Here is a 14,113-nt window from a genome sequence, read left to right as displayed (position 1 = left end):
CCTCACAACCATTTGGACTGGATCCCACATACCTGCCTACTAGCGAGGACCAATAGTGTCATCTACCATCCTCCAGCAGTGTTATTTTCGTCATACCTCTGTATGGATTCCAGTGGTGAGGACCATAATTGTTTATCAGCACTTTATTCCGTGTCACAATTCCTAACCAAGGACTGTGCACTTTCTATATAACCAAGAGACCACAAATATTTCTCTAAGTGCGACAAAATTGTTTTTATATTATTTTCATAAATTTTTACCATTTATTCGCTTGTGTATTAAATTACATTTTGTATATGTAAAATTGATCCAACTATTTTACTTTATAAGAGCTGTCTTATCATGTTTTCTTGTGTATTCCGTATAAGGGAACTGACCCTTCCCTGTGACAAGCTGCTATTTTTGCAAAGTAGACCACACAGGTGTCTGGTTTTTACCTTGATAAACCCCCCACTCAGAATCTGACACAGTAGCAAGTGAGTGCCAGAAAAGTGCTGTCCCATACAAACAGATCAATACTACCTATTGCAGTTGTAGGCACTGTGGAGGTCTGCTGAGGAGACTGAGGTCCTTTGGAGTGCAGGGAGCGCTCCTGAAGACCTTCTTCATCTGTGAAGTGGCATCGGCCATATTCTACGGAGTGGTCTGCTGGGGCAGCAGTGTTTCAACAGCCGACAATAAGAGACTAAACAGACTGGTAAGGAAGGCCAGTTCTCTCCTAGGAATGCCTTTGGATTCTGTAGAGGTTGTGGGTGAGAGGAGAATGATCAGCAAGATGACATCATTATTGGATAATGCATCACACCCGCTCAAAAACGTTTTGACAGATCTGTGTAGCACTTTCAGTGATAGGTTGCTTCACCCTCGATGCTCAATGGAGAGATATCGCAGATCGTTCCTTCCGGCTGCAATTAGAATGTACAACTGTCATGGTCTGAAGACGACCTGCATGTTCCTAGATTCTTGAGTTATATTGTTTGGATCTTATCTTATTATGTGTGTTGTTCTTATTATTATGCTATTACTCTTATCTGTACTTGAACCTTGCTGTAACACTGAAATTTCTCCATTGTGAGACGAATAAAGGAATTCTATCTGTCATTCTGATTGACCAGCACAGCAGCGAAATTCACAGCTTTGTGGTCATCTAAACGTCGCCCGCACAAACGCCCCCCCCCCCCCCCGCCCTAACACAGATTTAATCTGCATACATGCGAATGGATGTTTTGCATAAACATCCATTTGCAGCAGGGACGTGCAGTCAGGGGAGGCAGGGGAGGTAGTGCCTCACCTGTCATAAATGATTTGAAAAAAATACAAAGATATTTTAAACACATATACTGTGCAATAAGTATCTTATTAGTATTTAGTCTTATTAGATTTTCTGCCACTTTGACGTTCTATCAGTTGCAGAGGTTGATCTCTGCCTGGGACCACCCTGCCCTTACTAGAGCACAGGTAAGTAGAGAAATGATAACAATGCAGACAGTGGCATTTACCAAGAAAGGAGGAACCTGCTGTAGGGGAGGGACAGGACCTATCAGGATATACAGTATGGTATCATTGTAAAACAGTATATATTTTCCTTTAGTTAATTCTGAGTATTTTTAATCAAGTTGCTGTTTCCACATGGTAATAGGAGGTGCCCTGGATGCAACCAGCGTCAGCAACATCATTGGACACTCTAAGACACTCCCACTGGCAGCCACCACAGTTGGAAAGCACCACAGTCAAGGCATAACCAAAAGTAAGTACACGTTTTCATTCCCCTACAGCAGTGGCTCTCAAACTCAATCCTCAAAGACACCACACAGGTCACATTTTTGAAAATGTGAACCATTAGATTTCTCTCCCCTTTGGGAGAGGGGATCTGTTTGCGTGTCACAATTCCTAACCAAGGACTGTGCACTTTCTATATAACCAAGAGACCACAAATATTTCTCTAAGTGCGACAAAATTGTTTTTATATTATTTTCATAAATTTTTACCATTTATTCGCTTGTGTATTAAATTACATTTTGTATATGTAAAATTGATCCAACTATTTTACTTTATAAGAGCTGTCTTATCATGTTTTCTTGTGTATTCCGTATAAGGGAACTGACCCTTCCCTGTGACAAGCTGCTATTTTTGCAAAGTAGACCACACAGGTGTCTGGTTTTTACCTTGATAAACCCCCCACTCAGAATCTGACACAGTAGCAAGTGAGTGCCAGAAAAGTGCTGTCCCATACAAACAGATCAATACTACCTATTGCAGTTGTAGGCACTGTGGAGGTCTGCTGAGGAGACTGAGGTCCTTTGGAGTGCAGGGAGCGCTCCTGAAGACCTTCTTCATCTGTGAAGTGGCATCGGCCATATTCTACGGAGTGGTCTGCTGGGGCAGCAGTGTTTCAACAGCCGACAATAAGAGACTAAACAGACTGGTAAGGAAGGCCAGTTCTCTCCTAGGAATGCCTTTGGATTCTGTAGAGGTTGTGGGTGAGAGGAGAATGATCAGCAAGATGACATCATTATTGGATAATGCATCACACCCGCTCAAAAACGTTTTGACAGATCTGTGTAGCACTTTCAGTGATAGGTTGCTTCACCCTCGATGCTCAATGGAGAGATATCGCAGATCGTTCCTTCCGGCTGCAATTAGAATGTACAACTGTCATGGTCTGAAGACGACCTGCATGTTCCTAGATTCTTGAGTTATATTGTTTGGATCTTATCTTATTATGTGTGTTGTTCTTATTATTATGCTATTACTCTTATCTGTACTTGAACCTTGCTGTAACACTGAAATTTCTCCATTGTGAGACGAATAAAGGAATTCTATCTGTCATTCTGATTGACCAGCACAGCAGCGAAATTCACAGCTTTGTGGTCATCTAAACGTCGCCCGCACAAACGCCCCCCCCCCCCCCCCGCCCTAACACAGATTTAATCTGCATACATGCGAATGGATGTTTTGCATAAACATCCATTTGCAGCAGGGACGTGCAGTCAGGGGAGGCAGGGGAGGTAGTGCCTCACCTGTCATAAATGATTTGAAAAAAATACAAAGATATTTTAAACACATATACTGTGCAATAAGTATCTTATTAGTATTTAGTCTTATTAGATTTTCTGCCACTTTGACGTTCTATCAGTTGCAGAGGTTGATCTCTGCCTGGGACCACCCTGCCCTTACTAGAGCACAGGTAAGTAGAGAAATGATAACAATGCAGACAGTGGCATTTACCAAGAAAGGAGGAACCTGCTGTAGGGGAGGGACAGGACCTATCAGGATATACAGTATGGTATCATTGTAAAACAGTATATATTTTCCTTTAGTTAATTCTGAGTATTTTTAATCAAGTTGCTGTTTCCACATGGTAATAGGAGGTGCCCTGGATGCAACCAGCGTCAGCAACATCATTGGACACTCTAAGACACTCCCACTGGCAGCCACCACAGTTGGAAAGCACCACAGTCAAGGCATAACCAAAAGTAAGTACACGTTTTCATTCCCCTACAGCAGTGGCTCTCAAACTCAATCCTCAAAGACACCACACAGGTCACATTTTTGAAAATGTGAACCATTAGATTTCTCTCCCCTTTGGGAGAGGGGATCTGTTTGCGTGTCACAATTCCTAACCAAGGACTGTGCACTTTCTATATAACCAAGAGACCACAAATATTTCTCTAAGTGCGACAAAATTGTTTTTATATTATTTTCATAAATTTTTACCATTTATTCGCTTGTGTATTAAATTACATTTTGTATATGTAAAATTGATCCAACTATTTTACTTTATAAGAGCTGTCTTATCATGTTTTCTTGTGTATTCCGTATAAGGGAACTGACCCTTCCCTGTGACAAGCTGCTATTTTTGCAAAGTAGACCACACAGGTGTCTGGTTTTTACCTTGATAAATCCCCCACTCAGAATCTGACACAGTAGCAAGTGAGTGCCAGAAAAGTGCTGTCCCATACAAACAGATCAATTCTACCTATTGCAGTTGTAGGCACTGTGGAGGTCTGCTGAGGAGACTGAGGTCCTTTGGAGTGCAGGGAGCGCTCCTGATGACCTTCTTCAACTATGTAGTGGCATCGGCCATATACTACGACGTGTTCTGCTGGGGCAGCAGTGTTTCAACAGCCAACAATAAGAGACTAAACAGACTGGTAAGAAAGGCCAGTTCTGTCCTAGGAATGCCTTTGGATTCTGTAGAGATTGTGGGTGAGAGGAGAATGATCAGCAAGATAACATCATTATTGGATAATGCTTCACACCCGCTCAAAAACGTTTTGACAGATCTGTGTAGCACTTTCAGTGATAGGTTGCTTCACCCTCGATGCTCAACGGAGAGATATCGCAGATCGTTCCTTCCGGCTGCAATTAGAATGTACAACTGTCATGGTCTGAAGAAGACCTGCATGTTCTTAGATTCTTGAGTTATATTGTTTGAATCTTATCTTATTATGTGTGTTCTTATTATTATGCTATTACTCTTATCTGTACTTGAACCTTGCTGTAACGATTGAAAATGTCTCCATTGTGAGACGAATAAAGGAATTCTATCTGTCATTCTGATTGACCAGCACAGCAGCGAAATTCACAGCTTTGTGGTCATCTAAACGTCGCCCGCACAAACGCCCCCCCGCCCTAACACAGATTTAATCTGCATACATGCGAATGGATGTTTTGCATAAACATCCATTTGCAGCAGGGACGTGCAGGCAGGGGAGGCAGTGCCTCACCTGTCATAAATTATAAAAAAAAAAAAATACAAAGATATTTTAAACACATATACTGTGCAATAAGTATCTTATTAGTATTTAGTCTTATTAGATTTTCTGCCACTTTGATGTTCTATCAGTTGCAGAGGTTGATCTCTGCCTGGGACCACCCTGCCCTTACTAGAGCACAGGTAAGTAGAGAAATGATAACAATGCAGACAGTGGCATTTACCAAGGAAGGAGGAACCTGCTGTAGGGGAGGGACAGGACCTATCAGGATATACAGTATGGTATCATTGTAAAACAGTATATATTTTCATTTAGTTAATTCTGAGTATTTTTAATCAAGTTGCTGTTTCCACATGGTAATAGGAGGTGCCCTGGATGCAACCAGCGTCAGCAACATCATTGGACACTCTAAGACACTCCCACTGGCAGCCACCACAGTTGGAAAGCACCACAGTCAAGGCATAACCAAAAGTAAGTACACGTTTTCATTCCCCTACAGCAGTGGCTCATAAACTCGATCCTCAAAGACACCACACAGGTCACATTTTTGAAAATGTGAACCATTAGATTTGTCTCCCCTTTGGCCGCATGCGAGGGGATCTGTTTGCATACATCCCCTTGCATGTTGCAGAGGAGCTTCGACGACAGAGGACAGGCGTTCAGCTTGGTGGTGGGCAGCAGCAGAACAATGACCTGCCCACAGAGCCGTCTTTTCCATTAGGCTTGATGGGCAGTTGCCCAGGGGTCCCAAGATTTCAAGGGCTCATGTGGTTTATGTTGCGCTCAGCACCTGTCTCCGTTTGCAGCAGCAGGATCAGCCTGCAGGCTGTTTGGTCCCTTGTGCTCCCTGTGCCCAGGTGTGGGCGGTCCCCAGTTTCCCTGCGTGCTGTACTGTGTCCGTTACACTACAGACAGCATGTCCAGAGTCTGTCAGTGCGCCCTGAGCAGTGTGTGTGTCCTGCGCTGCTGGGTAAGAGGAATACCGCACTGTGTAGTATGACAAAGCCCTTGCAGTGTGCTGGCAGGATGGGGCTGTTAGTGTATGCAGTGTCTGGAGCCTGGCAGCTATCCCTGCCAGAGAGGGAACCTGTCAATCACCGCCCGCCTCAGAGAGTTCCCTGCATGATTTACCTCACAGACCCTCCAGCTCCAGCCTGCTGCAAAAGAGACCTCCATATTATCATCCAGCAAACCTCTGCTACAGGATATGATAAGTACAAGTACCTGCACCATACACCTGTGTACACCTGCCCTTGGGGGGGGGGGGGGGGGGGGGGCAGTGAATTGCTTTGCCCGGGGGCCTGCGCTGCTTTTAAGATGGCCCTGCCTGCCCAGCTTTGTCTTCCCAGGGTTAGGGTGTGACTTGATAGCAGAGGTGTGACTCTGGGAGGCAAGGGAGTCATCTGCTGCCGGGCTCCTGCTCCCAAGGGGTCACCTCTCCTCCACTGCGAGTTTGAATCAGTTAATTAAAAGCCATCTATATCTGTGGCTAACTCCCCCTCCTTGCAGGACTTTAAACCACATACTCCCTTTATTCTAAACATAATTTTTGCAAGTGTCACACCCTGTATTAGAACCCATGATTTGTTCCACTTGAAGCACATACCTTACTGACTGAGCTATTTGCTCCTACATGTAGCTATATGAAGGTACACCACTACATACAGTAGCTCTGCCTTATAGTAATGGTTTTATACAAAGCCAGAATATGCAGCCTTATGCTGTGTACACACTGCTGCAATTAGGCATGAAATCGCTGGCAAAATGGTCGCTCAGTGACCATATTGCCAGTGATTTAATGTGCAGTCAGCGATAAATGGCTGGGAGCGCGCTCCCGCGGCCAGCCCTTCATGGTCGCTGGTCGCAGGAGCTTGCTCCTCCGATTCTGCCTAAAAATTGCTGGTCGCTGGTGCACAAAGCACTGTGCACCAGAGACAAGCGATATCTACCCTCCAGCGCCGGCCGGGACCCGCCCACCCGTCCTGTCACAGCGTGACATTCCGGCCCGGGACCCGCCCACCTGCTCTGTCACAGCGTGACATGCCGGCCCGGGACCCGCCCACCCGCCCTGTCACAGCGTGACATGCCGGCCCGAGACCCGCCCACCTGCTCTGTCACAGCGTGACATGCCAGCCCGGGACCCGCCCACCCGCCCTGTCACAGCGTGACAAGCCGGCCAGGCCCCGCCCACCCGCCCTGTCACAGCGTGACACACGCCCCCCCTGCTTCCTCCTCCGTCAATGCCAGCGCATACAGCACAGAAGCTGCTGCGCAAATCTCCCCCCCACTGTGCCAGCATCCACACCTCCTGCGCGCCCCACAGCCGCACTAGTCAGTGCATAGGCTGTCTTTAGAGGGCATTGGTGTTGGGCAGCATGATTATGTTCATGCTGCCCATCGATGGTGATTTGCACCATCGGTGGGCAGCATGAGCATTACCATGCTTCCCCACACCAATAGTATGTGACATGAAAAAAAATGAAGGGGGCATTGGTGTCGGGCAGCATGATTATGTTCATGCTGCCCATCGATGGTGATTTGCACCATCGGTGGGCAGCATGAGCATTACCATGCTGCCCCACACCAATAGTATGTGACATGAAAAAAAATGAAGGGGGCATTGGTGTCGGGCAGCATGATTATGTTCATGCTGCCCATCGATGGTGATTTGCACCATCGGTGGGCAGCATGAGCATTACCATGCTGCCCCACACCAATAGTATGTGGGCTCAATATAAATGAAGGGGGCATTGGTGTCGGGGTGGCAGGGGCCGCACGGCCGTCTTGTGCCCCCACACCCCTGGCAGGAGCGGGGCACTAGCGGCTGCTGCCGCTAGATTATCCTGCCCCTACAAAGATGACCCCTGCTACATCTGTATATACACCATATACACTTTTATTCCCTTCCAGAAGGACTTCCCACAACCCATGTCAATCATAAATGAATTTAAATAGAGGGTAAAAAAAATCTAGTCAAAATTGCTAGCAATTTTCAGGGAAAATTGCTGGTCCCTCTGAAAAACTGGAAACTGAGCAATATATTGCTGAGAAATATATTGCGGAGATATATTGCAAGTACACCGAGCAATATATTACTCAGCAATATATTGCAAGCAATATATTGCTAGCAATATATCTCCCCCGTGTGTACACACCTTTACAGTGCAAAAGCAAATAACTCTATCAGTAAGGTGTCCAGTGAGACAGGTCGGTCACCAGTCCTAATTCTAGGTATGTCTGTGTGATGCTGTCAGACTGCGTGCAGGTGTGTGACCGTTACCTGATGTTCCTGTTCTCCTCTCGGCACTGCTTGGTGGCTACCTGACTGCTTCACTCGCCTGCAATTCAGAGGGCGGAGGGACAAAGGCACCACGGGAAGACAATACCCCAACACAACCACACAGAATGGTCACCACACGTGAGGACGGTGATCAAAAGGATTTATTTTAGTAGCAAAAGGACCGTGGATCACCGCTATGAAATAATTAAACAATACAATAATGACAATTAACAGTTTACGAATGAGGACAGTTTCCCTTCTATGATATTGTGTGCGATGGGGCCACTGTGGCACAGGTAGGCCACACTTCACACAATACGCTGCAACAAATGCAATGCACTGTTCTTCACAATGAATTCAGGTAAAGATGGAAGAATAAAGATGCTCCATCAAGAAGATATCGTGCGCAATGGGGCCACAGGTAACCTCTGTGGACCGCAACTCGCACGGTATACTGCGTCACCAATGTCATAAGACTACAGTGCAAACAATTCCAACCCTCAATCAAAAGATTTGTAATGACATTTAAATGACTGACAATAATATGCAGCATATTAAACCATATATAACTAACAATAATTGTCCAGTGGCGAAAGAGTAAGTCCCTGAACTGCGCAGTTCTATTGTTGGTCCTAGGTACCTTTTGGCCTAGGTGCACCGTAAATTGAAGTAACAGCTAATACAAGGAGTTGTAATCCAAGGCAAGTTATGTCCTGAGCTCTGGCACAATGCCAACACTGGGGTTACTTCTCAAAAGGTTTCCAATAACTGAAAGGGTGATGGTAAAGGCAGTCACTGCAAGGTGGACCGTGCCTCAGGCTAAAAATGGCGTTGTGCTGGGTTAACTTGTGGCGTGAAATGGAGGACAGTGTCAGTGTGGAGTGGTAGTATGGTACCTGCACACCGGGTGCTGTTGCTGACTCCTGTCAGTCACGTCTCCCTGCAGGCCGGTCTGCCTGCTGTCAATCACTGCTGCTTTGTGAATGGCGTCTCTACACGAGTGTGGGCTGCAGGCTCTCTCTCCCTCCTTCCCAACCATCAATCACCACTGGGAAGCTGCTGCAGAAGTCTCTCTCTGGCTGCTCTGTCCTGCCTCTGCTCCACTCTTCACCACCCTCCTCAGCACGCCCAGCTTAACGCGCTGCTTACTCCTTACTCTCAGGCACACTTCTGCCTGACTGCCTTCCTGGTTCCTCTCACTGCTCACAGCAAACTGGTTACACTCCAATCTGCCCAGCAACAGGCAGGGCTCAACTTCCTGCTTTCTCCCAGCACCTTGCTGGGTCCTAACGTTCCTCCTGTGTAGACTGCAGGGTGGTTGCCTAGCAACATAGTACAGGGAGCTAACACCTGAAGCACAAGTTGTAACAGTTCCTGGGAGCAGCATGGGCTGCAGTTATGTACAAACATAGTTAGTGCTGGCCACCAGTAAGTCTGTGGCATAAAGACAAGGGTACCCCCAATTCTGGGATGCCACATGCTTCCCCGCTGGAAGAATGCCAGTCCGCGGGCATTATGTCGGAGACAACTAAAGTCCTGGTACAGTCTCTTGTTAGAGAACAAAGCATTTCAAGGTAACATTACCTATAAACTGCAAAACATTTCTACATTTCTGCCTTACATCTATACATTAAAGCATTTACAATTACATTCAGGGCTGGTTACCTAAGCCGTGTAAAAACCTGTTAACTATGGGGCCTGGGTTGTGCAGAGGCATGTCCCCCCCGGGTTCCCTGCTCCTCCGCCTCAGGCAAGTCTTTTCTCCTGTTCTTCAGCAGTGTTCTTCGACTGCACCTTAAATCACTGCGTGCGGTCGGCAATGAGCACGTGCTTCCTCTCTCTGCCTTTTCTTGGACCTGTTGATGGCCTGTTGCATCAAGAATAGGAATTTTTCACTCGAAATCGTTGTGTACTCATACTCGCTTCCAGGCCTCTCTTCCTTAGACTGGGCTTCGGCCTTCTCGACTTCCTTTGGGTTCTCTGTAGGGACATTGGGTTTAGACGGTGGCATAATGGGTTCTGAGCCCTTCGGTTCCATGCGGTCCATCCTTTCTTCCGCTGCCACGTGATGCACGGTTTCACTGCCACTTCCTCGGTTGGTCGCTCCAACGTCTGTTAGTCGAGGGTTGGCTTCTCCGTCATATGCGTCTTCCATTCCTTGTGTAGCGGCACGCTTCTGCTCTGGAGAATGTTGTGGACTAACCACACCTTCCATGCACTGCTGCTCTGCTTCGCTCTGAGTCATCACAACTGGTCTCTGGCTCGTTTCCAGCCATTCCCTCTTCCTGGGGACTTTAGGTTCTGGTGGTCTGGGCATCTGCTCAGGTCGCGGAGAATTCGTGTTAGGCCTGTCAGTCTCACCAAGACCTTCCTGTAGTCTTCTTACCCTTTGGTCCTGCTGACCATATGGCCGGTGGCTGTGTGGGTTATCACAGTGATGCGTGAAGCGTCTGCGTTCACTCTGGCCTGTGTCTCTGTTGCCTCTTACCGCAGCACCACCGGGGCCTGTCACGTTAATGGCCTTGACGCCTCTCCTTCCACTTGCCATTTCAAATTCGACCCACTCTCCATTTGCTAGGGTCCGGAAGCATTCATTCCGATGGGTCTTCTGGATGCCTGTATAGTGGACATATACGGTTCTCCCATTATCTGTCCTTCGGATAATACCATAGCCACGTGCTACGTCAAACCACATCACTTGGCCTGTTAACTTTCTTGTTCTGATTCGCCAATCCACAGCGTCGGATGGCACATTCACTTGGACTTGGTTCTGAATTATTGTTTTTGGGACTTCTCTTGAAAGTCTGTCTCTTGCCTCGGGATCCTCTTGTCTGGAGGTGGCGTTTGGGCAGTACCTCACAATGTGCCCACTCTCGTGGCACCTTCTGCAAATCGGTCGGCCTTGTAGATCATACTGGTTGGTGGGTCGTCGGTTCGATTCTCGGGTCACCTCCCGCCACGGATGGTTCCTTGTGTCACGGTCTTGACGCCATTTTCTGCGTCGGTTTCTGCCTTGATTTTTGTCTAGGTCTTCCAACTTTTGCGCCATGCGCGTCATATTACACGTTAATTCAGACATCTGGCGGGTTAGCACTTCCAGTGGGCCCGGTTCCATGGGGGCTTGTGTCTGTTGGGTGACTGCTCTGCTCAGGCATAGGGTGTCTGCAATTTGCCCTTTTGAGGCCTGGTGGCAGGCTTCCCCTTCCGCTGAGTCCTCATCTTCATCCCGACCACTCTGGTTCAGGCCCAGGATTTGTAGGACAGTTCCCTTAAATTTGGCGAAGGTGCTGTCAGGTTGTTGTCGTCTCCACATGCGCAATTGGGACTTGACTGCCTCCTCCTGCGCTCCTTCGATGAACAGGTTGGTTAGTGTTTCATCCACTTGTTCCTTTGGTTTCTTTTCTCTCAACTGTATGGCCTTCATGGCTTCCTGTAAGCTTAGTGCATACTCCCGCAGTGGTTCATTCGGTCGCTGTTTTCTCGAGTACAGGCGGCTCTTCAAATCTGCTATTGTCTTTGATTCAAAGATCTCTTGCAGCTTTTCAAAAATTTGCTCCACCGTTTCCTTTTCGTCGGCCTCCCACGTTCTTACTTCACGTAGTGCTGTGCCTCTCAGTTGCCCCACCAGTATTTCAATCGCTTGTTCGTTGCTGAGCCGGTACAGCTGTGTCATGGAGAGTATCCGGTTTTTGAATTCTTTCAGCGTTTGCGTCCCCGGGGTGTTGTTTCCCGAATAAGTCGGTACCCAGGGCGCGCCATAATAGTATGGCATGGTGATTGGTGCCGCCGTCATTGACACTGGATTTCCTTCTCCAGGTGATGCAGGAAGTCGTCTCCTCCTTCTGGTCAATGTGGGAGCTTCTGCTTGGTCTGAGTCTGACATCGCTGAATCCTGTTCGCGGACGCCAAGTGTGATGCTGTCAGACTGCGTGCAGGTGTGTGACCGTTACCTGATGTTCCTGTTCTCCTCTCGGCACTGCTTGGTGGCTACCTGACTGCTTCACTCGCCTGCAATTCAGAGGGCGGAGGGACAAAGGCACCACGGGAAGACAATACCCCAACACAACCACACAGAATGGTCACCACACGTGAGGACGGTGATCAAAAGGATTTATTTTAGTAGCAAAAGGACCGTGGATCACCGCTATGAAATAATTAAACAATACAATAATGACAATTAACAGTTTACGAATGAGGACAGTTTCCCTTCTATGATATTGTGTGCGATGGGGCCACTGTGGCACAGGTAGGCCACACTTCACACAATACGCTGCAACAAATGCAATGCACTGTTCTTCACAATGAATTCAGGTAAAGATGGAAGAATAAAGATGCTCCATCAAGAAGATATCGTGCGCAATGGGGCCACAGGTAACCTCTGTGGACCGCAACTCGCACGGTATACTGCGTCACCAATGTCATAAGACTACAGTGCAAACAATTCCAACCCTCAATCAAAAGATTTGTAATGACATTTAAATGACTGACAATAATATGCAGCATATTAAACCATATATAACTAACAATAATTGTCCAGTGGCGAAAGAGTAAGTCCCTGAACTGCGCAGTTCTATTGTTGGTCCTAGGTACCTTTTGGCCTAGGTGCACCGTAAATTGAAGTAACAGCTAATACAAGGAGTTGTAATCCAAGGCAAGTTATGTCCTGAGCTCTGGCACAATGCCAACACTGGGGTTACTTCTCAAAAGGTTTCCAATAACTGAAAGGGTGATGGTAAAGGCAGTCACTGCAAGGTGGACCGTGCCTCAGGCTAAAAATGGCGTTGTGCTGGGTTAACTTGTGGCGTGAAATGGAGGACAGTGTCAGTGTGGAGTGGTAGTATGGTACCTGCACACCGGGTGCTGTTGCTGACTCCTGTCAGTCACGTCTCCCTGCAGGCCGGTCTGCCTGCTGTCAATCACTGCTGCTGTGTGAATGGCGTCTCTACACGAGTGTGGGCTGCAGGCTCTCTCTCCCTCCTTCCCAACCATCAATCACCACTGGGAAGCTGCTGCAGAAGTCTCTCTCTGGCTGCTCTGTCCTGCCTCTGCTCCACTCTTCACCACCCTCCTCAGCACGCCCAGCTTAACGCGCTGCTTACTCCTTACTCTCAGGCACACTTCTGCCTGACTGCCTTCCTGGTTCCTCTCACTGCTCACAGCAAACTGGTTACACTCCAATCTGCCCAGCAACAGGCAGGGCTCAACTTCCTGCTTTCTCCCAGCACCTTGCTGGGTCCTAACGTTCCTCCTGTGTAGACTGCAGGGTGGTTGCCTAGCAACATAGTACAGGGAGCTAACACCTGAAGCACAAGTTGTAACAGTTCCTGGGAGCAGCATGGGCTGCAGTTATGTACAAACATAGTTAGTGCTGGCCACCAGTAAGTCTGTGGCATAAAGACAAGGGTACCCCCAATTCTGGGATGCCACATCTGCTAAGCAACATTTTTGTTTAAAATACATTGTAATGTGAATAAATGTGGTGCAATGAAACAAGATTTGGTACTTGTGTATTATCTGGGCGCCCGATTTTATCATTGCATGCCACTACTTAAGGCATGCGATGCGATTTTTCATTGTAAAGACCAGATTTGTAATTGTAAAATTCACCTATGGGTGATTTCATACCTCCACTATCCAACTACGCATGGAGTTGATTTTATATAGTGTGGCGAGCGCACGCGGATTACTTTACATGTATTCTGCGTCCCCTCGCGGGGCTCGCTGCACTCGCCACGCTTCGGGCTCGCTGCGCCCGAAAAAATTGGGTCTTTACAATGAAAAATCGCATTGCATGAATTGTATGCCACTATATTGCATGCGATGCGATGCTATGAAAAAATCGGGTGCCCAGATATTACATAAGTACCCAAGATTTACAGAAATAATTTGTGGATTGTTCTTTTTATATACATATATATATCCACTCACTGCTTAATTCAGCAGCACTCCAGGTATAAGGATAAGGCAAATAGAAGCAGGTCGTTCAGCAACGTTTCGATTTATTTATTTAAATCGTCATCAGGCTTAACATACAAACAAATAGACTCTCCTTATATCCCCCATTCTAAGTGAACGCCGGCTCACGTTTCCCGCGACCGGAGAATCCCGTCACGCA

At 47.3% G+C, this 14,113-nt stretch overlaps 1 protein-coding gene across 3 annotated transcripts in view; it reads left to right on the top strand.

The window, feature by feature from the left end:
- Positions 1 to 14,113, top strand: part of LOC146008853 (uncharacterized) — a 42,426-nt gene that overhangs the window by 4,121 nt on the left and 24,192 nt on the right. For all 3 annotated transcript variants that reach the window (XR_014444581.1, XR_014444580.1, XM_083148614.1), the window contains exons 3-5: positions 1,640 to 1,747; positions 3,369 to 3,476; positions 5,082 to 5,189. Coding sequence is in view for 1 of the 3 variants with exons in the window: in XM_083148614.1 (XP_083004740.1) it covers positions 1,640 to 1,747; positions 3,369 to 3,476; positions 5,082 to 5,189 (324 nt within the window). In the remaining 2 variants the exon portion in view is untranslated. The remainder of the gene's footprint in view (positions 1 to 1,639; positions 1,748 to 3,368; positions 3,477 to 5,081; positions 5,190 to 14,113) is intronic.

This window comes from Crinia signifera, chromosome 6 (genome assembly GCF_055691185.1).
Source record: "Crinia signifera chromosome 6, ASM5569118v1, whole genome shotgun sequence".
NCBI classification, from domain to species: Eukaryota; Metazoa; Chordata; class Amphibia; order Anura; family Myobatrachidae; genus Crinia; species Crinia signifera.
This window is presented reverse-complemented; position numbering and strand designations above follow the sequence as displayed.